The 23,398-nt window shown below is 39.7% G+C and overlaps 1 protein-coding gene across 7 annotated transcripts in view; it reads right to left on the reverse strand.

The window, feature by feature from the left end:
* Positions 1 to 4,467: 4,467 nt before the first annotated feature.
* The window catches only part of JMJD1C (jumonji domain containing 1C), a 206,742-nt gene continuing 187,811 nt past the window's right edge, over positions 4,468 to 23,398 (reverse strand). For 6 of the 7 annotated variants that reach the window (XM_061635127.1, XM_061635125.1, XM_061635126.1 and 3 more), the window contains 10 exons: positions 20,775 to 20,989; positions 19,836 to 20,114; positions 18,064 to 18,232; positions 17,164 to 17,254; positions 16,935 to 17,065; positions 16,217 to 16,339; positions 15,480 to 15,619; positions 12,006 to 12,182; positions 6,171 to 6,302; positions 4,468 to 5,585 (listed from right to left, as the gene is read on the reverse strand). In XM_061635127.1, the coding sequence (XP_061491111.1) occupies positions 5,496 to 5,585; positions 6,171 to 6,302; positions 12,006 to 12,182; positions 15,480 to 15,619; positions 16,217 to 16,339; positions 16,935 to 17,065; positions 17,164 to 17,254; positions 18,064 to 18,232; positions 19,836 to 20,114; positions 20,775 to 20,989 (1,547 nt within the window). In that variant the 3' untranslated portion in view covers positions 4,468 to 5,495. Of the gene's footprint in view, positions 5,586 to 6,170; positions 6,303 to 12,005; positions 12,183 to 12,834; positions 13,006 to 15,479; positions 15,620 to 16,216; positions 16,340 to 16,934; positions 17,066 to 17,163; positions 17,255 to 18,063; positions 18,233 to 19,835; positions 20,115 to 20,774; positions 20,990 to 23,398 lie in introns of those variants that run through there. The other variant, XR_009763908.1, reaches the window with a different exon arrangement.

The following is a 23,398-nucleotide window of genomic DNA, read 5'->3' on the forward strand; positions in this document are numbered from 1 at the left end:
ACAGATCAGGGATTCCAGTAGCATATATTTGGGGACGGGAGAGTTGACCCTTTTTAGTGTTAGAACTCCTTGGAGACAGAATCCCATACTGATACCACAAATTGTCCAGTAATTTAGTAATGGATCACAGTCTGTCATCTGCTCACCTTTTACATTAGGGCTGGCTAACCAGTTGCCTTCAGATGTTGTAGGACTACTCCCATTATCCTTAACCATTGATGCCATGCTGGCTGGGAATGTTGGAGCTGGGAGTCTAACATCTGGAGGGCCACAGGTCAGTGTTTGTGTGGTTTTTCACCTAGTGACCTTCATTTTTTAAAATTATATCCCGCACTTCCTCCTAGAAGGAGGCCTTTGCAACTGCCTAGGTAACTAACACATCTGCAAAAACAGGAGCAATGCAACCACCAGCAGGGAAATTTCTAGCATCTGGTTCTATCATGTAATGATATTTGCCATATTATGTTCATTTGTGGTTGTACTTTTCTAGTTAAAATGCATTAGTTACTATGGAAACATTGGCATTGCTAATAGGATGAGCATAGTGACATGGTTAACAAACTATAAATGCATGAGCTCAGTGCAATGTCTACACAAATATATTAACCACATCCTGGAGTGCATCACTGCACAAAAAACTTCAATTTACAGCAACAATGACTCACATGGTTTCATTCTGTGCACTCCTTCCACTAGCAAAGTGTGTGTCCAGTGTGTACACACACTGGGCATCCAAATGGCAGGAGGGAGAGAGTGAGCCCTGTCTAAATGAGCCTCACCCCTAGGATCAAAAGCTGTAGCCTGTGTCCTACATACTGAAAATTAAAGACGTAGGATTCCAGGGTAGATGGTATCTGCTCTTTTCAGAAAACAGATCATCCTTAAGCATAGTCCCTTCTTTGTCAGGTACTTCCTTTGCACTCTAACTGAAGTGCCCAAAGATGAAGATGGGACACCCATGGCTGAACCAGTCAGTGGAAAGAGTTTCAACCCATCCAACACACACCAACATCTTACGTGTATTATTGCGGACTTCTGACATCCCTAGGGATGTGCGGTGGAAGAGGTAAATTTCCTCGAGTCTCATCTTCCATACCCTTCTAAAAATGGTAATCTTCTCATTTTTTTAAAGGCACTGTATGCCAAGGTAAGATTTTGCTGCCTGCAAAGGAACAGCAGATCTAACAAGAAAGGCACAAGAATTCCTTGGTAGCTGAAGGAACAAATGTCATAACTATCAGCCAAGTGGAAGGCATTTGCAGTCTCTCTCCACTTTCTACCCTTCCCCCCGCAAAACTATAAATCTAAAGTGAAGATTCTCATTCCTTTCGCTATTGACTATAAGGGCTGAAGTACATGTTGTGTGTATCATCATGGATTACCCACATAATGTATGTTTAGCTGCTAAGTAACTACAACATATTTTATGCAGGAAATGAGAAATTAAGAAGAAATGGGGTTGCTTTAATAGTGAGAAGTGATGTAGCAAAAGCAATTAGGAACTACAACGCAAGGTCTGAGCGAGTTATATCAATAAGATTAAATGGGAAACCTATCAACATAACCATCATCCAAGTCTATGCTCCAACAGCAAACGCAGAAGAGGAATTGGAGATTTTACGCAGAAGTATAGGAAGAAATTGATCGCACACCGAAACAAGATGTGCTGATAATCATGGGGAATTGGAATGCAAAAGTAGGGAAGAAAGAAGAATTAGCAATTGTGGGGAAATGGGGCCTAGGAGACAGAAATGAAGCAGGAGAAAGACTTATTAAATTCTGTGAAGCCAATAATTTGTTTCTTGCAAACACATTTTTTGAGCAACCGAAAAGACTACTGTACACGTAGACATCACCAAATGGTCAATATAGGAATCAAATTGATTATATAATTGGTAGCAGAAGATGGAGAAGTTCCATACTTTCTGAGAAAACAAGACCAGGAGCAGATTGTGGTACAGACCATGAACTGGTTGTATCGAAAATCACAGTAAAGCTAAAGAAGACCAACAAAGCAATCGTAATGCCAAAATACAATTTAAATAACATCCCAGAAGCATATAAAGATCAAATAAGGAACAGGTTTGAGGCTTTAAAATTAGTTGACAGAGAACCAGAAGAACTATGAAGTCAGAGACGTTATCAGGGAAGAATGCAAAAAGACAATACCTCTCAAAAAGAAAGACCTCAATGGATGACTGAAGAAACTCTTAAAATCGTTAAAAAGAAAGCAAAAGCAAATGGAAATTGAAACAGTCAGAACCCTACATGCAACAATACGGCGACTAGTACGTAGGGACAAAGAGAACTATTACAATAGTTACTGTGTAGAAATAGAAGAGGACAACAAAAAGGGTAGAACAAGAGCCCTGTTCCAAAAGATTAGAGAAATGAAAGGGAAATTTAAACCAAGAGTAGGGATGTTCACACTGACTGACCGAGATGAAATAAAAGGAAGATGGAAGCAATACACTGAAGAACTCTATAGAAAAGATGCCCGGCTGACAGATTCATTCACGGAGGAACCGTATGATGTAGAACCAGAAATTTTAGAATGCGAGGTGGAAGCTGCTCTTAAAATACTTGGAAGAAACAAATCACCAGGAGTAGATGGCATACCAACAGAGTTGCTACAAGCTACTGAGACTGAATCTCTCCAAATTTTGACAAAAATCTGTCAAGAAATATGGAAAAGAAAACAATGGCCCACAGACTGGAAGTGTTCCATATACATCCCAATTCCAAAGAAAGGGGATCCCAGGGAATGCAGTAATTATTGAACTATTGCCTTAATATCCCATGCAAGTAAAGTAATGCTCAAGAATCTACAACAAAGGCTCTTACCATATATGGAGCGAGAAATGCCAGACGTCAAAGCTGGATTTAGAAAGGGAAGAGGCACCAGAGATCATATCGCAAACATACATCGGATAATGGAATGGAGCAAGGAATTTCAGAAGAAAATCACCCTGTGCTTTATAGATTACAGCAAAGCTTTTGACTGTGTAGATCATGAAAAACTGTGGAATGCTTTAAAAGAAATGGGGGTGCCCCAGCATCTGATTGTCCTGATGTGCAACCTATACTCTGCACAACAGGCTACTGTAAGGACAGAATATGGAGAAACCGATTGGTTCCCCATCGGAAAGGGTGTGAGACAGGGGTGTATTTTATCACCCTATTTATTTAATCTATATGCAGAACATATCATACGGAAAGCAGGATTGGACCAAGATGAAGGAGGTGTGAAAACTGGAGGGAGAAATATCAATAATTTAAGATATGCAGACGATACCATACTACTAGCAGAAACCAGTAATGATTTGAAACGAATGCTGATGAAAGTGAAAGAGGAAAGCACAAAAGCAGGACTACAGCTGAATGTCAAAAAGACGAAAGTAATGACAACAGAATATTTATGTAACTTTACAGTTGACAATGAGGACATTGAACTTGTCAAGGATTATCGGCACAGTCATTAACCCAAATAGAGACAACAGTCAAGAAATGAGAAGAAGGCTAGGACTGGGGAGGGCAGATATGAGAGAACTAGAAAAGGTCCTCAAATGCAAAGATGTATCACTGAACATTAAAGTCAGGATCATTCAGATCATGGTATTTCTGATCTCTATGTATGGATGTGAAAGTTGGACAATGAAAAAAGCTGGTAAGAGAAAAATCAACATTTGAAATGTGGTGTTGGAGGAGAGCTTTGAGGATACCATGGACTGCAAAAAAGACCAATAATTGGGTGCGAGGACAAATTAAACCAGAACGATCACTAGAAGCTAAAATGATGAAACTGAGGTTATCATACTTTGGACACATAATGAGAAGACATGATTCATTAGAAAAGATAATAATGCTGGGAAGAACAGAAGGGAGTAGAAAAAGACGACTTGGAGGCACATAACAACAAACTGATGCAATTATCCAAGAAAAGTAAAATCTTATCCAAAGCTTAGTTAAAAGAAGTCATGTCACATTTACAGATCAGGTTTAAAGAACATCATTTAAAAGTAATTAGATAACAAATATTAATACAGATTGAGATTCCAATTATGTTGAATATACATCATGTGGGTACTTAGAGCCCAAACGTTATAGTATGTGTTGTACTTCTACAGCACAGTATCCCAATGACTGTATTTGGAAGTTGATAGTAACAGTCTTACTCTATCATCGGCAGGGGAAAAAAGCACATGAAGACTTCAACTTAAATTGTATTTGCAAATGTGAGCTTCCATAAAACTATAATTTTGTAGCACAAAAGGTTATAATTTATCATTTTATTGTGACTGCCAAATGCAATCTTCCTGATTATAAAAAGTCCAGACTTTTTTATCATAATTTGGTCATGTTTTTAAGAACTGTAATTAAAGACAATACATAACAAGCAATGATTTAATTTTTTTATTCTTCATTAGATAAACTTTCTTTGGCTCAGCCAGTTGAACTGTGCTCTAGCACAAGTGAGCAGTTTCATATGAAACCTGGAGAGGGCAGAAAGATCCACACTAATTAAACACACATCAATTTTGTCTTTTACAATAGTCAACATTACAGAGACATCTGCAACCACTGTGAATGAATGAATGACTCAGACATGTGCATCTTAAACAAATGTGCTACAAAACATGAAAAACACACACAATGAGACATTTGATAAAGTCCTTTTAATGGAAAATGTAAAACCCCTTTCAACTTTTAATGTACAAAGCATGTTTAACACTTGCACTTTTAACAAATTAAAGCAAGCCAATGTTTTAAAAAAATACATCATTGAATGTATATATGTATATATTTACATAGCATATTAAGTTTAATATTTAGCTTTAAAAGTTCACATAAATTTTACCAAAATGAGACAATTTTAAATAAATTACACCTTTTTGAAAATGTTTTAATTGTACACTGAATAGCTTCAATAAAATACTGAAGTGTCTGTAATAGCTATTTTATACACTTTATATTGTACAAAGTTTACAGTTATTTGGCAGTAATTTTCAGATCATGACATGACTGCTGTGCGGATTCAGCAACATCCCAAATGCAGGCAATAGCTGGTGTTTGTGTCCTACTCTCACAGTAACTGTCTCCATGTAGTGAAAAATATCCAAGTTATTTTAGCCAAACTGTACAAAATCACATTTACATTTGATCAACAATAGAGCATAGAATTCTGTGTTTTTTCCCAAAAAAATAAATACATCTTAAATCTTTGACATTTTGAAAATTTCATTTACATTATAGTACACAACAGCAGAGTGCTGCTTAGGTTTCTCATTTCTTAAAAAAACTCTCAAGTTTAAATCACAACAGCTGTAATGAGAAGCTATTCTGTTGCAGTGTCAGTAGCAAGTAAAATACAACAAACATATTTTCTTGGCACTGATGGTTCGTGCAGCTTAGATATGTGAGTAGATTCTTTACCGTAAAGAAAAATATGATAGAATATGTTCTTCTGACCCAAAAAGGAGAGAGCGCGTGTACACTTAATTTTCTTCCATATCTTCTATTTCATGTTCATGAATCTTCAAAGCTCTCACCATTTCCTTAACTGTATGATATAAGATATTTTTAATCTGTAAAAATAAATTCAGGGAGATTGGTGATGAGCAGAGAACATGACAATGTAAAGGAAGGCATAAGAAGGAAAAACACTGAAGAAGAAAAAGACATTGGCATGAATTTTTTTTTTTTAACCACAAAGAGGTTATATTTACAGTCAAGTAGGATATAAACTCTGTGAAATAAATACAGTATGAGCACATCTATAACTGGAATAAGATGCATTTAGGCCTTGGACTCATATGCGATCTATGCCTGTTTTTTTTAAAGAACAGAGTAATATATGAACACAATAATGGGGTTTATCTCTACTGAAAGGGTGTGGGGGACACAGCAAGTTCAGGAGATTCCACTAGGTTGGCTTATATAAGACTTTCTTCCCTGGGGAAAGTGGGACAGGAAAAGGAGGAAGAGCACATACAAACCCAAGATGTGCACCTCTCATATAAAATATAGAAATACTCAGACAAGCCAATGTGAAACAATCACAACTGAAAGTAATACTACTGTCACATATTCAATGCACTCATTCCAAGTGAACTTTAGAGAGGGATGTTGTTTCATCAGAAATGGAATCATGACAAGAACTCATTTGTTACCTGCAGCTTATCATCATAATTGATTTCCTCCTTTGACAGCCTCAGTTCTTGTGTTAAGTGAAATGACTGTATAAGGTGTTCTGGAGACGCAAAGTCTTCAGTTACTTGAATACAGCTATGAAAATTCTGTACCTGAGCAAAACAAAACCAAAGAAATGCAAAACCATTCTGAATTGTTCTTGGACAGATGAGGAAAATGTTAAGCAAAAGCCAGTGTGATCACAGTCCTTCAAGTCACTGAAACACACTGGTATGTAGACAGAAACCTGCAGAGCTACATACAGACTTGCCAGCTGACTGGATAGGGCAATGCAATTTGAACAACACAGACAAACAGATTTGTGGAAGTACAAGCTTTAAATTTATGCCACAATAAATCTCTTACTCTTTTCCAGTACCACAAGGAGTATTCCACAAGACTATTGTTTTTGCTACAAAGAGTAACATGACCAACTCTCTGGAAGTTGTTGCCTTGGAAGGCAACCAAAATTGGTATCTAAAATCTGTGCTCATTGATGTGTCCAAAATTCAGAGTTCAGTTTTATTTGAGAGCATTCCTGCCCATCAATTCTCAGAAAACACCACATAATGAGAAAATAATCATAAATCAAAAGAGCAAGTAATCCTTGGCTCTAATAATTTTTTTCTTGTTTTTGGTCACAGACTCACCTCCTGTATTGCTCAAACTCTATAAAGATAACTTGCCTCAAGGTGAGATCATATCCTATTGTGTGGTGGTGGTAATTTTTATCAGCTTGAGGGCTGAGGGTCACGTGCCAGCAATGGCTGTGGCCAAGGTGAAAGTAGCTACAATCACTCTCTCTTTCATCTGTGTATGTGTGCGCGCATGTGTATGCACTCTACTACCTTCACACATCCTCCTTGGGCTGCTCCACTTCAGGACACCAAATATTACAAGAGCCTGTTTGTCCTTTGTTTTTTCTACAATCAGTAGATAATCACTCAATGTCAGTGACCACATCAACTTTTCTTTTTTAAATAAGTGGTAAACAACTGTGACTATAAGGATGACAGATTCATTCATGGAGGAATCACATGATGAAGAACCAGAAATTTTAGAATGTGAGCTGAAAGCTGCTCTTAAAATACTTGGAAGAAACAAATCACCAATAGATGACATACCAACAGAGTTGCTACAAGCTACTGAATCTCTCCAAATGTTGAAAAAAATCTGTCTAGAAATATAGAAATCTAAACAATGGCCCACAGACTGGAAGTGTTCCATATACATCCCAATTCCAAAGAAAGGGGATCCCAGGGAATGCAGTAATTATTGAACTATTGCCTTAATTAATTAATTAATTAATTATACTTGTATACCGCCCCATAGCCGAAGCTCTCTGGGCGGTTTGCAGTAACTAAAAACAAATACAATTTAAGATACATCTTTTAAAAAACAATTTAAAACACAATTTAAAAATTTAAAACAATATAAAACACATGCTAAAATGCCTGGGAGAAGAGGAAAGTCTTGACCTGGCGCTGAAAAGATAACAGTGTTGGCGCCAGGCGCACCTCGTCAAGAACATCATTCCATAATTTGGGGGCCACCACTGAGAAGGCCCTCTCCCTTGTTGCCATTCTCCGAGCTTCCCTCCGAGTAGGCACCCGGAGGAGGGCCTTTGATCTTGAACGTAGTGTACAGGTGGGTTCGTATAGGGAGAGGCGTTCCATCAGGTATTGTGGTCCCAAGCCGTTTAAGGCTTTATAGGTCAAAACCAGCACCTTGAATTGAGCTCGGAAACATAAAGGCAGCCAGTGCAAGTGGGCCAGAATCGGTTTTATATGTTTGGACCATCTGGTCCCTGTTACCAATCTGGCCGCTGAATTTTGCACAAGCTCCAGTTTCTGAACCGTCTTCAAAGGCAGTCCCACGTAGAGTGCATTGCAGTAATCTAATTTAGAGGTTACCAGAGCATGGACAACTGAAGCCAGGTTATCCCTGTCTGAAGTTGGTAGAAGGCACTCCGTGCCACTGAGGCTACCTGAGCCTCAAGTGACAGAGATGATTCTAGGAGAACCCCCAAGCTACGAACCTGCTCCTTCAGGGGGAGTGCAACCCCATCCAGGACAGGTTGGACATCCACCATCCGGTCAGAAGAACCACCCACTAGCAGCATCTCAGTGTTGTCTGGATTGAGCCTCAGTTTATTAGCCCTCATCCAGTCCATTGTTGCAGCCAGGCACCAGGTCAGCACATTGACAGCCTCACCTGAAGAAGATGAAAAGGAGAAATAGAGCTGCGTGCCATCAGCATACTGATGGCAACACACTCCAAAGCTCCGGATGACCACACCCAACGGTTTCATGTAGATGTTGAACAGCATGTGGGACAGAACTGACCCCTGCGGAACCCCATACTGGAGAGTCCACGGTGCCGAGCAATGTTCCCCAAGCACCACCTTCTGGAGGCGACCTGCCTAGTAGGAGTGGAACCACTGCAATGCAGTACCTCCCACTCTCCAATAAAAGTAAAGTAATGTTCAAGATTCTACAACAAAGGCTCTTACCATATATGGAGTGAGAAATGCCAGACGTCAAAGCTGGATTTAGAAAGGGAAGAGGCACCAGAGATCATATCGCAAACATACATTGGATAATGGAACGGACCCAGGATTTTCAGAAGAAAATCACCCTGTGCTTTATAGATTACAGCAAAGCCTTTGACTGTGCAGATCATGAAAAACTATGCAATGCTTTAAAAGAAATGGGGGTGCCCCAGCATCTGATTGTCCTGATGCGCAACCTATACTCTGCACAAGAGGCTACTGTAAGGACAGAATATGGAGAAACCGATTGGTTCCCCATCCGACAGGGTGTGAGACAGGGGTGTATTTTATCACCCTATTTATTTAATCTATACACAGAACATATCATACGGAAAGCAGGATTGGACCAAGATGAAGGAGGTGTGAAATTGGAGGGAGAAATATCAATAATTTAAGATATGCAGACGATACCATACTACTAGCAGAAACCAGTAATGATTTGAAACAAATGCTGATGAAAGTGAAAGAGGAAAGCACAAAAGCAGGACTACAGCTGAATGTCAAAAAGATGAAAGTAATGACAACAGATTTATGTAACTTTACAGTTGACAATGAGGACATTGAACTTGTCAAGGATTATCAATACTTTGGCACAGTTATTTTAACCAAAGTGGAGACAATAGTCAAGAAATCAGAAGAAGGTGAGGACTGGGGAGGGCAGCTGTGAGAGAACTTGAAAAGTTCCTCAAATGCAAAGATGTATCACTGAACACTAAAGTCAGGATCATTCAGACCATGGTATTCCTGATCTCTATGTATGGATTTGAAAGCTGGACAGTGAAAAAGGCGGTAAGAGAAAAATCAACTCATTTGAAATGTGGTGCTGGAGGAGAGCTTTGTGCATACCGTGGACTGCGAAAGAGACAAATAATTGGGTGTTAGAACAAATTAATCCAGAACCATCACTAGAAGCTAAAATGATGAAACTGAGGTTATCTTTCTTTGGACACATAATGAGAAGATATGATTCATTAGAAAAGATAATAATGCTGGGAAAAACAGCAGGGAGTAAAAAAAGAGGAAGGCCAAACAAGAGATGGATTGATTCCATAAAGGAAGCCACAGATCTGAACTTACAAGATCTGAACAAGGTGGTTCATGACAGATGCTCTTGGAGGTCACTGATTCAGAGGGTCGTCATAAGTCGTGGTCGACTTGGAGGCACATAATAACAATATAAACAACTTTCATTTGTCCAAAAATATGCTCCACTGCACAAAAGGATGAAGACACCATATAGCAAGAGTGGCTCTCCTGATGTTGTTGGCTTCCAATGGATAGGGATTAAAGGACCTGGAAGCTAATAACATCTGAAGGGTTTACCATCCCTACTCTGGGGGGGTTGAGTGGAGGGGCAAGACTATGAAACCATGTATATGACTTCTGAACATATTGAGGAGTCTCTGGGTCACATTTTTTATCAGTAAAGGAATGAAGTACAGGAAGACATGATTCATGAGGTTTTTTTAAAAAAAACTTTTTTGATAGAGGTTTAGTAGACATTCAACATCAAAGAAACTTGCATATCTGAGAGTGAAGAGTACTGTTTGCTCTCAAAGGCCATTGTACTGATTTTTAGCCCATTAAACCAGCTTTGCCATTTATTCAGAGCAAGTAACAATTCTTTTTCAGGCAAGTTGCTTGCTGCAACCATGTTTTAAATAATCAGACACAGAAGTTATATTGTTGTTATTGTTGATGTTACTAGCAGCAGCAAAAAATTCTTTACCACCAATATTAAGAAAACATCATACTTGTGAACAGCATATGATCAACAATAAAATTACATTCATAAAACAAACACAATATACATCACAAGTCAACTTAATACATCAAACATAGCCGGATCACTCCTCAGAGAAAGCCTGGGTGAACAGAATAGTTATAGGTAGATGTCTAAATAGCAATACTGCAAGTATCTGCCAGATATGGAGAATAGTTTGTTTGCTGAGGAACCTCAACCCTGGGAGCTAAATGCAGTCTGCCAGGCATCTCTGTCCAGTGTTTGAGACTCTCTGTAGGTCCTGCCCCTTTCTTAGGCCACACCCCTCATTGGCCCTGCCCTGTCCCCTTCTCAAGTGCTTTTGCCTGGCTGGAAAGAATTCTTGAGGTGTACTGCTTCTTGCTTGCCTGAGAGAGGATGGAGAAATGTGTAGTCAGGTATATATAAATCTCTGACCTTTGTATGGCTAGGAATGTGATCTACTGTACACAGGCAAGAGACGGTTATTGGCCACATCCACTTTTGGTCTCTGGCCCTGCCCTCTACTGGCACGTGACCCCTGGAAGGTTCCACATAAAAGAATGGTCCTCAGACTGAAAAAAGTTTCCCACCCTGGTTCTAAAAGGTAAAGATGTCCCCGCACTTATAGTGCAAGTCGTTTCCGACTCTTAGGGTGATGTCTTGCGACGTTTACTAGGCAGACCATATATATGGGGTGGGATTGCCAGTTCCGTCCCCGGCCTTTCTTTACCCCCCAGCATATGCCGGGTACTCATTTTACCGGCCACGGATGGATGGAAGGCTGAGTGGACCTCGACCCCTTTTACTGGAGATTCCACTTCCTCCTTCCATTGCAATCGAACTCCGGCCGTGAGCAGAGCTTCGGCTGCATTACCGCCGCTTACCACTCTGTGCCACGGAGAGTGCACCCTGGTTCTACTCTATACTAAATTATATATTTTATATAAAAATGGGGTTTAGGACTACCTCTGTAATATTACTTTTACAGCTGAGTTGTCCATTACAAGACAGGTACGTGTTACACAGGGCTGTGGAGTCGGAGTCGTGAGCAATTTTGGGTGGAGTCTGAGTCGGTAGAAATGTTCCGACGCCTTCATAAATGGCAACTGTATATTAACTAGTAATAACAAATTTACTGTAGTAAAATGGTAGCACAAGGCATTTCATCACCACCACGTGAATCCAGAGCTTGGAAAAGTTACTTTTTTAAACTATAACTCCCATCAGCCCCAGGGATTGGGCTCGTGGGAGTTGTAGTTCAAAAAAGTAAGTTTTCCAAGCTCTGGATTCACGTGGTGGTGATGAAATGCCTGTGCTACCATTTTACTACAGTAAATTTGTTATTACTAGTTAATATACAGTTGCCATTTATGAAGGAGTCGGACAGTAGAAAAATAGAGGAGTCGGAGTCGAAGGTCTGGTGTACTGACTCCACAGCCTTGGTGTTACAACATTAATTAGTAAAAAAAGCCTTGCTGAAACATTCATTTATATACATCTTTCAGAAAGATGTTTTTTTACCTGGTGAAGTGCTCCTCCTGGTAAAACAATGGCATCACCAAGGAACTGGATCAAAGTACAGGCTTTTACTCCATATTCTTCAAAAAGTCTTTGACGGAGTTTTTTGTTTACATACCAACTCTGGTCACGTATTGGATCATGTTCTGGTAAAACATCTAAACCTTGTTCTTTTGCTATCTGTAATATGTTAAATAATAATAATAATAATAAATTTAATTTTTGAGTCGCCTATCTGGCCGAAACCACTCTAGGCGACGTACAACATTAAATTCAACAATACATAATAATACAATACATAATAAAATACAGCGCAGTCAACAAATGTAAAAGGAAACAATGTGTGGCTAGTTATAAGTACTATCTATGTGCACAAATCCTTTGATTTTAACATTCTATTTTACACAAATATCATTAAAATTCAGAACTCTCATATGCAGCTTCAAAAGCTTCAGGAAAAAGTAAAAAATGACTACCTCCCCCGACTGGTACAGACAAGACTGCTTGGGCCCTATCTCAGGGACCTTATTAAAATATTTATATCCTAACTTCCTACAAGCTGGCTCACAAACTAAAATAACTTTACTTATAGACATAAAGCAAAAAAGAAATAGGAAAAGCAAAAAAGAAAAAAATAGAGCTGGAAAAATAACGGTATAAATGGAGTTCCACAGCTTTGCTGCTTCTCAGACAAAGAAGCTCTGTCTCAAGTAGTTCTCCACCAGATTACCCTTGGTAGAGGAATTAGAGCAAAGCTTCCAAGGAAAATCTTAAGGCACACTTTTGCAACCTTGTGCTCTTCAGAGGTTTGGGACTACAATTCCAACCTTACCTTACATTAGTCATGCTGGTTTGGGCTAATGAGAATTGTAATCCCAAACATCTGGAGAGTGATGTGGGGTAGTTTCATATGGAAGAAGGTGATCCTTAAGGTATCCTGGGCTCAGACCATTCAGGGCTTCAAAGGTTATCACCAGCATTTTTAATTAGGTCCAGAAACCAACTAGGAAACAAATGTAGTTGTTTCAAAAGAGGCACCATATTTTCTCTGGCAGCTTCATTCTGAATAAACTGCAGTTTTCAGTAATTCTTCAAAAGGCAGCCACTCAGAGTATGTTACATTAATTTAATATGAATGTCACAAAGGCATGAATTGCTGTGGCTATATCACTTAGTTCATATTATATGCCCCAGAGTAAAGGAACAATGTTTCCCATCCAGTATACAACCTATACAAAGTTACTTTGCTAAGCTTTTGGAATGTAGCAGGAACACTAGCATATAAAAAGTGAATAAATTCTCCCAACTATAACCAGATTAAATAGACTATCATGGGACAAGAAATTTGGATGCAAGAAACATTTATTACCCGCCCTTCACCCAAAGGTCCCAGGGATGGGTCTATTTATTTATTTATTACATTTATATACCGCCCCATAGCTGAAGCTCTCTGGGTGGGTTACAACAATTTAAAAATAAATAATTAAAAACAACCTAAAATGACAAAATAAGGTGGCTCTTAAAATATGTACATCTCTGGTGTCAAAGGCCAAGTTAAAGAGGTACATTTTCAGCATTTGCCTAAAACTATATAGCGATGTTGCCAGACACACCTTGGTGAGGAGTTCCACAATCTGGGGCCACCAGAGAGAATGCCCTCTCCCGTGCCACCCCCCAAAGCTTCTGAGGGTGGTAGAACAACCAAAAGGGACCCCTCTGCTGATCTTAACACTCAAGAGTGTCTGTAGGGAAGGTGACGGTCTTTCAGATATTTGGAACGTAAGTCATTTAGGGTTTTAAACACCAGAGTGAACATCTTCAATTCAGCCTGAAAACGAACTGGTAACTAATGCAGCTATTTTAAAATGGGTTATATGAAATCTAAAGGGAACCCCAGCCAGTCATCTGATTACTGTATTTTGGACCAGTTGAAGTTTCCGAGTAGTCTTCAAGGGCAGCTTCACGTAGAGCGCATTGCAATCATCTAATCCAGCCTTTCCCAACTGGTGTGCCTCCAGATGTTGGACCACAACTCCCATCAGCCTCAGCCATTGGCAATGCTGGCTGAAGCTGATGGGAGTTGTGGTCCAACAAAATTTGGAGGCACACTGGTTGGGAAAGGCTGATCTAATCTGTAAATTACCAGAGCAGAGAGTACTGTGGCAAATCATCTCTGTCCAAAAGAGGCCAAAGCTGGTGAACCAGCTGGAGCTGGAAAAATGCACTCCTAGCCACTGAGGCCACCTGTTGGATCCAGGAGTACCCCCAAGCAGTGGACCTGTTCCATCCAGAACAGGCCGTTTCCTCACCTCCTGGACATGAGAAATCTGGACAAACGAAAATTTAAGACAAAATGTTGGATGTATTCTAGGCCACACACTTAATTCAAGCAGGAACACTAAGGCATAAAATATTTGGTCTGTGTCTCATGCAAACTGACTTACAGGGGTTCTCCAGTGAGTGGTTTGGAAAAGGCTTCCTGGAAGGTGTAAATTTGAAAAACACTGTTATCCTCTGATATAATTCTTCTCCTAGTGAGATCCTGCACACTTAATATTCCTCAGGTCACTTGTGTGAATTTTTCAATGACTTCATCTGAAAACTGGAAGGGGGGGGAGGAATTCCCACAAATAAACCTGAGAACAAAAGGTGCTTGTTCGTACGTTTCCAGAATCTGTTTCCCTAAATATAACTTCACATTCAACTGACTATGAGAAGCACCAAAACTGAGGCATCCAGCCAAATGTATATGCGGCAAAATATGTAAATATATGACTACTGATATATATCTATATCTATATATGATAGGGCATACACAGTTTCCTAGAAGGGACCAATTTCTATAGCATTGTCATTTTTGGTTTACAGTTATTACCTAGATCTTGAGTTTTGAAGTAAAATGCACACTTAAGAAGATGAGTTCTAGAAATCAAACCATTCAGTTTTAAATGAATGGTTCAAGTCTTCCATGCTTACATAGCCAAAACTGCACTACTGCTGCAGAGGGGAGAATTATTGACAGACTGGGGGTGACCCTGGGTATGCACAAGTATAAAAAAATGAGGTAGGGGGCACAAAACAGCTCCATAATAACTCAGTGGCACAGAATGCTAAGACATGGGTGTGCGTATGGACAACTGTGTGGGAAGGAGGAATAGAATGGAGAGACTTGAACAATGTAACTAAAAGAAAGAAATATCTCATTGTCTGAACAAGCCACTTCCTGGGAGTGGGCACAAGTGTATTCATCCTACCCACCTCCCAAAAAACCAAAATGGAAGGACCCCTACCCCAGTAACCTAATGGGGACTGAGCATACTCGGTGGTCACAGAATACTGACTGACTGTTAGGGGGAAGGAAGGAAATCCAGGGGGGAAGGGTGGTGGAATGGCGTGGTTGGAACCCTGAACAGAAGCACTCATCCATTACAGATATAACATGTAATAATATAAATATACATTCATTATAAGTCTAACCTTCTGTAGAAACTCCCTTATCTTGTCAGCATCCTTACTGGCATAAATGTGCCACAAAGCACCAGGCAATTCACTCGAATCCTTCAGTCTTTTTCTTAGAAGATCATCTAAATCTTCTTCTTCAAACTTCTTTAATACCACTAAGAATTCAGAAATGCAATTACTTTCCAGAGCTGGAGACGTCTTGCTTTATATATAACATTATACCATAACCCCCCCTGTCCCTGTTTTGTGTTTAACCAAAAGAGGTAGGGTGCAGTTAATCTGTATTCACTGAAGAAAAAGATTAAAATGGAACACATCTAAGACATTTAAGCTGGAACATCTGAGTACCAGGGAAAGGTTCCTAAACACCTTTGCTACATACAGTGCCTCCTGCATCTGCATGGAAAGTGCCTAAATTTTGGGCGATTCACTCTCCCCCAGTGCCACAGCCCAACCTATTCAGGAGGAGAGTCAACCTTGAGGAGGGGGGCTTTGGGAGCATCTCAGGAGGTGCAGAGAGGAAAAGGTTCTCTTTTGTCAACCCCTCTCCAGGAGCACTTCTTAAAATTCAAGCCATTAAGCCCAACAATTCTGTGAAAATTGGAAAGATGCACATTAATGTTGGTAAGCACAAAGGGATGGTTAAAATTTCAAGTGGGATTGATTTAGGTTTCATTTACAAGGTCTACTACAACTGTTAATAAAGTTGTCTCAATTTTTCTCTGTTTAATGAAGATTTTAGTATTTTTTACCTGATTTTGAAGGAACTCCATTCCCTTTTGCTATGCCAACACTGACAAGGATGTTCACAACATCAGATACTTCGATATGAAGATTTGTAGTTCCTATATCATGATCTTTAGCAGCAACTACACCTTTTGCAAAGATAATACATAGAATATATTAAAGGGCATTTAAGGTATTCACAAATTTTCATAAATAGACCTGTAAAATGTTTTCTTGTTAAATTGTTCTCTTTAAAAATATTGCTTTTATATAAACACAACATTAGGACAAACAGTCACTGAAATCACCCACTTTTATATCAGATAAAATAAAAATGATACAAGACACACAACACACTTATTTGGGAACAAAACATGCAAAAAGGGTTAAGTAGTAATTTTCTGTAAACTGGATTGAGTTGTTTTCACAATTAACCTGCAATTTAACTGCTGAAAAGATTCATGAGAGACAACTTTGCCCCGAAATATAACCACCACCAATTAAGTTTTTAAAAACTGAATTTCAGCAAGTGCTTATTAGTAACAGCTAAAATTTAAGTACCTAGGCTGCAATCCTATACACAGTTACCTGGGACTAAATCCCATTGAACTCAGAGAGATTTACTTCTGAGTATACATGTGCTTTTATGTCTGTGGTTCTTTTAACTACTTAAAGGCTAGAAGGTGTTTTATAACGAGGACACAATCCCTTAGCTTGATAAAAGCATTACTGTCAGTTACTTACCGTATGCACTGCATAATCTGGGCCCTAAATCTGGGCGTACAAAAAAACCTGGCAAGTATGAAGCCAAATTAAGTTTTCCTTCTGGGTTGCAATACTCAGGCAGTGGTAAATTTTTTAATAAGTCTTCGTATCTGACAAAATAAGGGTGAAAGTAACAATGTAAATAATTTTTGAATGAATTTAAAAAATCCCAAGCCCATGAATTGATGATCTTAACAAAAATATATACCTTGCAGGCATCATAGTCTTGAAATCTTCACCTGAAGGCAAGTCTTTCAACTTAAGTATAACTGTTTCTCCATTTTTATATTTTTGCCGCTCTACAAACACAGAGATCAATGAATGTGCTAAGTAATAAATATTACCAGGTGGAAAAAAATCCAGGTATTTTTATAATGGCTTCAACAACGATGTAGACGATATTTCATCTTTTTGATCCTGTTATACCAGGGTTGATAAGATAACCAGCCCCGGGGGGAAAACTGATGCTCCAAATTTTTGGGTCTAATATCTGATTTTAAAACTGTCCTACCAGTTAATAAACATACTGCAGTTTTGTTCAGTTTTATGTTCAGATTGTGAATGCATAACACATACACTTTTTTAGAGGTGTACAGAATATAAAGCAGAATAGAAGAAATTCTAATGTATATATTTTACTCTTAAATGCTTTGCAAGTCTGTCAATTTGGATTTAAAACCAACATTAAAATATATTGTGATACAGCAAAATTCAAGCTATTGTTGCCACCGGAAGTCATTGGTGGCTCTGATATCAATTTTTTGTCAAGGCAGCAGCAGACAGGTTCAAGTTGAGTTTTTTTAATCAAAATAAACAACATATAAACTTATTCCTGAGGGTTATTTGGAATTAGTGTATTATTTAGAGGCATGATCCAGCCAATCTAAGCACTTTTAAAATGAATTCAATGGGAAAGAATTAAGCACATAATCAATTCTTGCACAATTACCAGCATCCTGTCTATCACTAAATTTTCTGGGGAAGTTGCTGACCTTGGCAAATAATGAAATATGAAGGGTCCACACGTTGATATCCCATTTTTCAAGATTACAATATATATAGGTGTTTTATTGGGGACTGTGACAGTCCTATACAAAGTACAACATACTTGAAACTTCTTCAAAACCATCCCAGAATTCCTTGACATTGCCACTTGAAGTAATGCTGTCTTTGCAATTCAAGAGATCAGCTTTGAGGTCACAAAAATCTGAACTAATAAAGTCTGCCTTCCATAAGTTGGCATTCAGTTTCTTGTGAATTCCAGACACTAATACAGGCTGAAAAACAAAATAAAAAAGTGAAAATAAGCAACTTAAAAAAAATACACTCAGGCATATTTACATATTTACACTCAGGCATATTTGAAATGATTTAATGTCTTGACTGTACAGGCGTTTACAATATGAATACACATTATGACATCTTCATTTAGATATGTGAACTGTCTTGAACCAAGCATGGTTTTCACAGCCTGAATGCTTAATTTGTCTCACAAGTTCTTTCTACTATTTATCTTCTCATTTTATTAAAAGCTGATTTGCAAGATTGCAAGATTGTACTACCAAGAGCTTAAATTTAGCCTAAATATTAGTAGTATGCTCTTCCCTAAGAAGGGTTCTTAAGCAATTCAAATCTAAGCCATAAAAACAAAAAGGGGAAATGCTTAAGACTAAAAGAAAAAAAAAACTTTACCTGCAATAAACTGCATAACTAGACCTCGTACAAAAACAATTGCTAGGAGTGGAAATATATGGCGAGACCCAATGTAGCATGCACTGGTATCATGTTGCGCAATGGAGCTTTCTTCCCCTTCCCCCCCCTGCAGATCCCCTAAATCTGCTCAAGAGGGTTGGTGTACCCTCCAGAGCAGTTTTTTGGGGGGCAGGGGGAGAAGAGAAACTAGAAGTCCTGTTGTACCAGTGGGAAAACATTATTGGTTGTCATCTGCTGATTGACCTCAACAGAATTTGACTAAAACTTAAGGATCTTGAGTATTTTTTTCCTAACTGGGATTGCAAAAGCAGTTGTTAGGTTGATCTCTGTTAGGTTGATCTCTGTACATATGTACAGGGATAAAATTGCATAATAAAACATTTTAATAGTGATCACTTTAATTGCTCCATAATTCTTACTATTTGATATGTTCTCAGTCTTAACTCGTGTTTAAATTTTTATTAATGAAACAGATTTTGATTTTAACTTCGAGATGTTAATTGCTTCTATGTGGAGCTGTGACTGGTCACTATTGTCAATGCAAACCAAGGTCTCACTCCGATAGTAATTCCCTGTTACTATTGTTGGTATAATTTCCCCCCTCTCCAACATAGCTAAAACACTGATCTGAAGACTATTTCATGCTAAGGAAGTAATACGTTGCAAAATTTACATGAGCTGCTGTGTAGGTGACATTGTGTAATCCTGATTTCCTTCCTTTACCCCTTTCAAGACAAAAATGGAACTTCTGTGTTTCAAGTCATACGTAATGATGCAAGTGGCAGCTAGTGGGGGACCCTGCACAGAGTGTCAGGAAATGGTAATCTTTATACAGTACCACATTTGGCTGTTGGCTTGCCATCCACTGATAAATTGATTCCCTTCATTTAAACACAACAACATATCTGAAAGTAAGGTGCAAGCAGGGAACATAAGAAGCTGCCTTATACTGAGTTAGATCCCTGGTCCATGTCGCTCAGTATTGTCTACATGGCCTGGCAGGGTTTCAGGCAGGAGTCTCTCCCAGCTCTACCTGGAGATGCCAGGAATAGAACCTGGGACCTTCTGCATGCAAGGCAGATGCTCTACCACTGAGCTATGGCCCTTCCCCATCCACGCTGTCTCATCAGCCTCTTTTAAGAATCTGGAGGGCATTTTAATACATACCTTTCCTTGCTTCCAACAATCTTTGAAAAGTTTCCAGTTGTTGCTGTTTTTATGATCACTGAGCCACAAAACACATTTATCACAGATCCATGAATGTGGAACATCACTGAACAATGTGCTGCAATTATCTGTAGTAAATTTTCTGTCATCCTTTGACTCATCCTTCAGTTCAGATTTTACATTTATCTTTGCTGTTTTATTTGGTGGAATCTTGTTTTCTACAACTGAAGCAATTATGTCATCAAGAATGTTTGGCATAGTCCTTCCACCTTTGCTACTCTATTGGAAAAATAAAATGAGGACTTAAGCAAGTTTTTAATTTTTCAGTAGGAAATTCATTATCAAACCACAGAAGAGATATTACACTAATAATCAACAGTGCAATCAAACTGACAACTACAATACTGCAATATCACATTCTCAGTAATTAAACAAATGATTTGCTGATCACTTAAACTGCTATAACCCCTCTGATTTCTATACAAACAATAAAGGACAATGAAATCACGAGAATTTAACTCTCCAGTGAACCACCCATGTAATATTTACATGGATACAGCTTCTTAAAATTCTGTTAGTAAGTTGGAACTGTAACTAGATCATAACAGTTAAACCTTTTCTAGGAAATCACTGTTCTCTGCATTATATATTTAGACCAAGATCCAGAGAACCGCTTAACTCACTCCACACGTACATATTGGACTCATGTTACTTGAACAGCAGCCTTCTTGTGCTGAACTGAAGAAAATTTCAAGAACGCTTAGTGATAATTCCAAAAAAATCCACTGGGCATGCTCAAGCCCTTGGGTGCACAATCTTTTTCTATGACAAATATCAAACTATGAAAGTTGTTACACTGAGTCACTGCTCTCTAAAGTATGGAGTTATCAGGCCCTTTTCACTCAAGTACATTTGGAGCAAGGCATCTAACATACTCACTGCAGTTCCTGAAGAATAAACTGGAGCAAAAGCAATGCCAGCATCTGTAGAGCCCAAACGTAGCTTGCCAGCAGTAGTGGTCAGCAAGTCTCGTAATGTTGAGCCCTGCTCATTATTTTGAGACAAAGGAGTTGACATCTTATAGTTCAGAGATTCTGAACTGTCTTGGTCCTGCTCTTCCTTTGTATGCTTCCCAAGAGGACAGTCCTTGTTTTCTAGAATGAAAGGGGTTAATCTTACATAACTGTGCATGATACAACATGAATAACTAGCTGCCTGCAATGAGTAATGGTAACTATCTACTTTTAGTGCTTATTGCTTTATTTCCCTGAATACACACCAGAGGATGAATTAGATCATTCAAGTTAGACCCTATGTGACCATGGAAAGGGCATTCTCAATACATCAGACATGGATCTGAATGTCTTGTCATAAATGAGATGTGCTAGCCGAGAGACTAGAAAAGGGTAAATTTTATTTACCCTGAATTGCTATGTGCAGACTGCAGTGGAGGACATGCAGTTGACAGGGATGATCCTCCCTCTGGGAGTGACAAGCAATCTTCTGCCTCCTCTCCAGGGGCAGAGCCATCTCTCTCACCAGACCAACTGGCAGAGTGAGATGACTCCTCAAAGCCTACCAAGCAACACAAGGCACACAGGGAACCCAATAACAAAACCAAGAACCAAGCCTAAGCAGAACTCAGAAGCAGACCAGCCACAAACCAGTCCAACATTGTGGAACTACACAGCACACCACCCACTAAGCAGAGGAAGTGAGAGGCTGGTTCAAGTGTCCTCCATTCCAGTATGTAAATAACAACTCACAGTAAGTAACATTTCCATTTTTGCCAGACTGGAATGGAGGACACTCTGCTGACAGGGATGTAACAGAGCAGTCCCATCTAAGGGCGGGCTTCCTCTGCAACATGCCCAATGGGGAACAACCCTTTGCAACACCCTCCTTCCAAAAGCAGTATTGAAAAAAAAAAACATCCACGTGTTTATGAATGTGTGCACAGAGGCCTGGGTAGCCACCCCACAGATGGCTATGATGGGAGACCCTTCTTAGTATGTGGCCACTCCCCTCAGCAAGTCAGCTTGTACCCCTGCTGAAGATTGCTTACTTAGGGCCTCGTAAGCCATCCAAATAACCTCTTTCAGCCACCTAGCAATACAAGAGGTGGAAACTTTACTGTCAGCTGAAAACCCTGCAAAAGAGATGAACGGGAATTCTGATTTACAGATTTCCTGTGTTTTATCCACTTCCTTTCCTGCAGACAGGAAGGATTAGGACAGAAAGAGGGCATGCCACCTCCTGGGAACAGTGGAAGACAGCATCACCTTATTGGAATGAAAAATGCAGGTGAGCACTAGAAGACAGGGCACCCAGTTCTAAAACACACCTAGCCAAGGCCATAGCCATCAGAAACACCATCTTGAGACTCAGCAACTTAAGACAGCAGATTGCAAAAGATGGACCCATAAGAGCAGCAAGAACTGAGGAGCCTTTTGGACCAGGACACCTTCCGTGTGTCCACCCCCCCCCCAAGTGCCACTGCACAGAAACTAGGAGATGAATATCACTTGTGTATTTTCTGCAGTGGTGGACAGGTTTATAACTGGGTGCCCCAACTGGTCTGTCACCTGGGCAAAGACCTGAGGGTGCAACTGCCACTCTGACACCCTGATGGAGATCTTGTTGAGCCAGTCCGCCATCAGGTTGTTCAGCCCAGCGAGATGTTCAGCTCGGAGAGACAGGAGGCAGCATTTGGCTCAACGCAGAAGTCTGTTGGCCTCTGAAATAAGAGTCCTTGATCAAGTCCCTCCCTCCAGTTCACATAGGCTTTGACCAAAGGATTGCTGGTGTGAACCAAGAGGTGGTCCCTTGGACATCTACCTGAAAAGACTTCAGTCCAAGCTGAATGGCCCTCAACTCCAGGCAGTTGATACTCATTTGCACCTCCTGGATGTTCCAAACACCCTTCACCACCTTGTTTCTCAGATGTGCACTCCAGCTATATAGATTGGCATCAGTACTCAGTAACAACCGCTGAAGATCCTCCAGACCCATGCCGTCAAGATGACATGGGGTCTGCCACCACTGCAGTTCCCTCTGCAGCCTGGAAGACTGCTTTCAACTTCGTTTTTTCCATGATTTAGTTCTGAAAGAGCAGAAGCTGCTGAAGTAACTGAGAACGATAGAGCCCACCTCATACTGGACCGTAACAGGACACCTTCATACTCTGAAGCTGTGCCATGGTCATGAGATCCAATGACTGTGACACAACCACCAGCTCCACCCAGACCAGAATGTCACCCAGACAGAGATAACGCCAGATTCTTCTGATGTGCTGGTGAGAAACAAAGGCTATCAACACTTTGGTGAACACCCTTGGAGCTGAGGACAGGCTGAATGCAAGGGCCCGATACTGGAAGTGTGTTTTGTCATTCAAGAATAAAAGAAATTTGTGGTGACTTAGCCAAATTGGAATGTGCAGGTATGCCTTGGAAAGATCTGAGGAGGTTGTCCAATCCCCCCTAGTGCCATATCATTGACCAAAGGGTTTCCATCTTGAATCTCTTTTTGGCCACACTTTTGCTGAGCAACTTGAGGTCCAAGAC

This window comes from Rhineura floridana, chromosome 7 (assembly GCF_030035675.1).
Source record: "Rhineura floridana isolate rRhiFlo1 chromosome 7, rRhiFlo1.hap2, whole genome shotgun sequence".
NCBI lineage: Eukaryota > Metazoa > Chordata > Lepidosauria > Squamata > Rhineuridae > Rhineura > Rhineura floridana.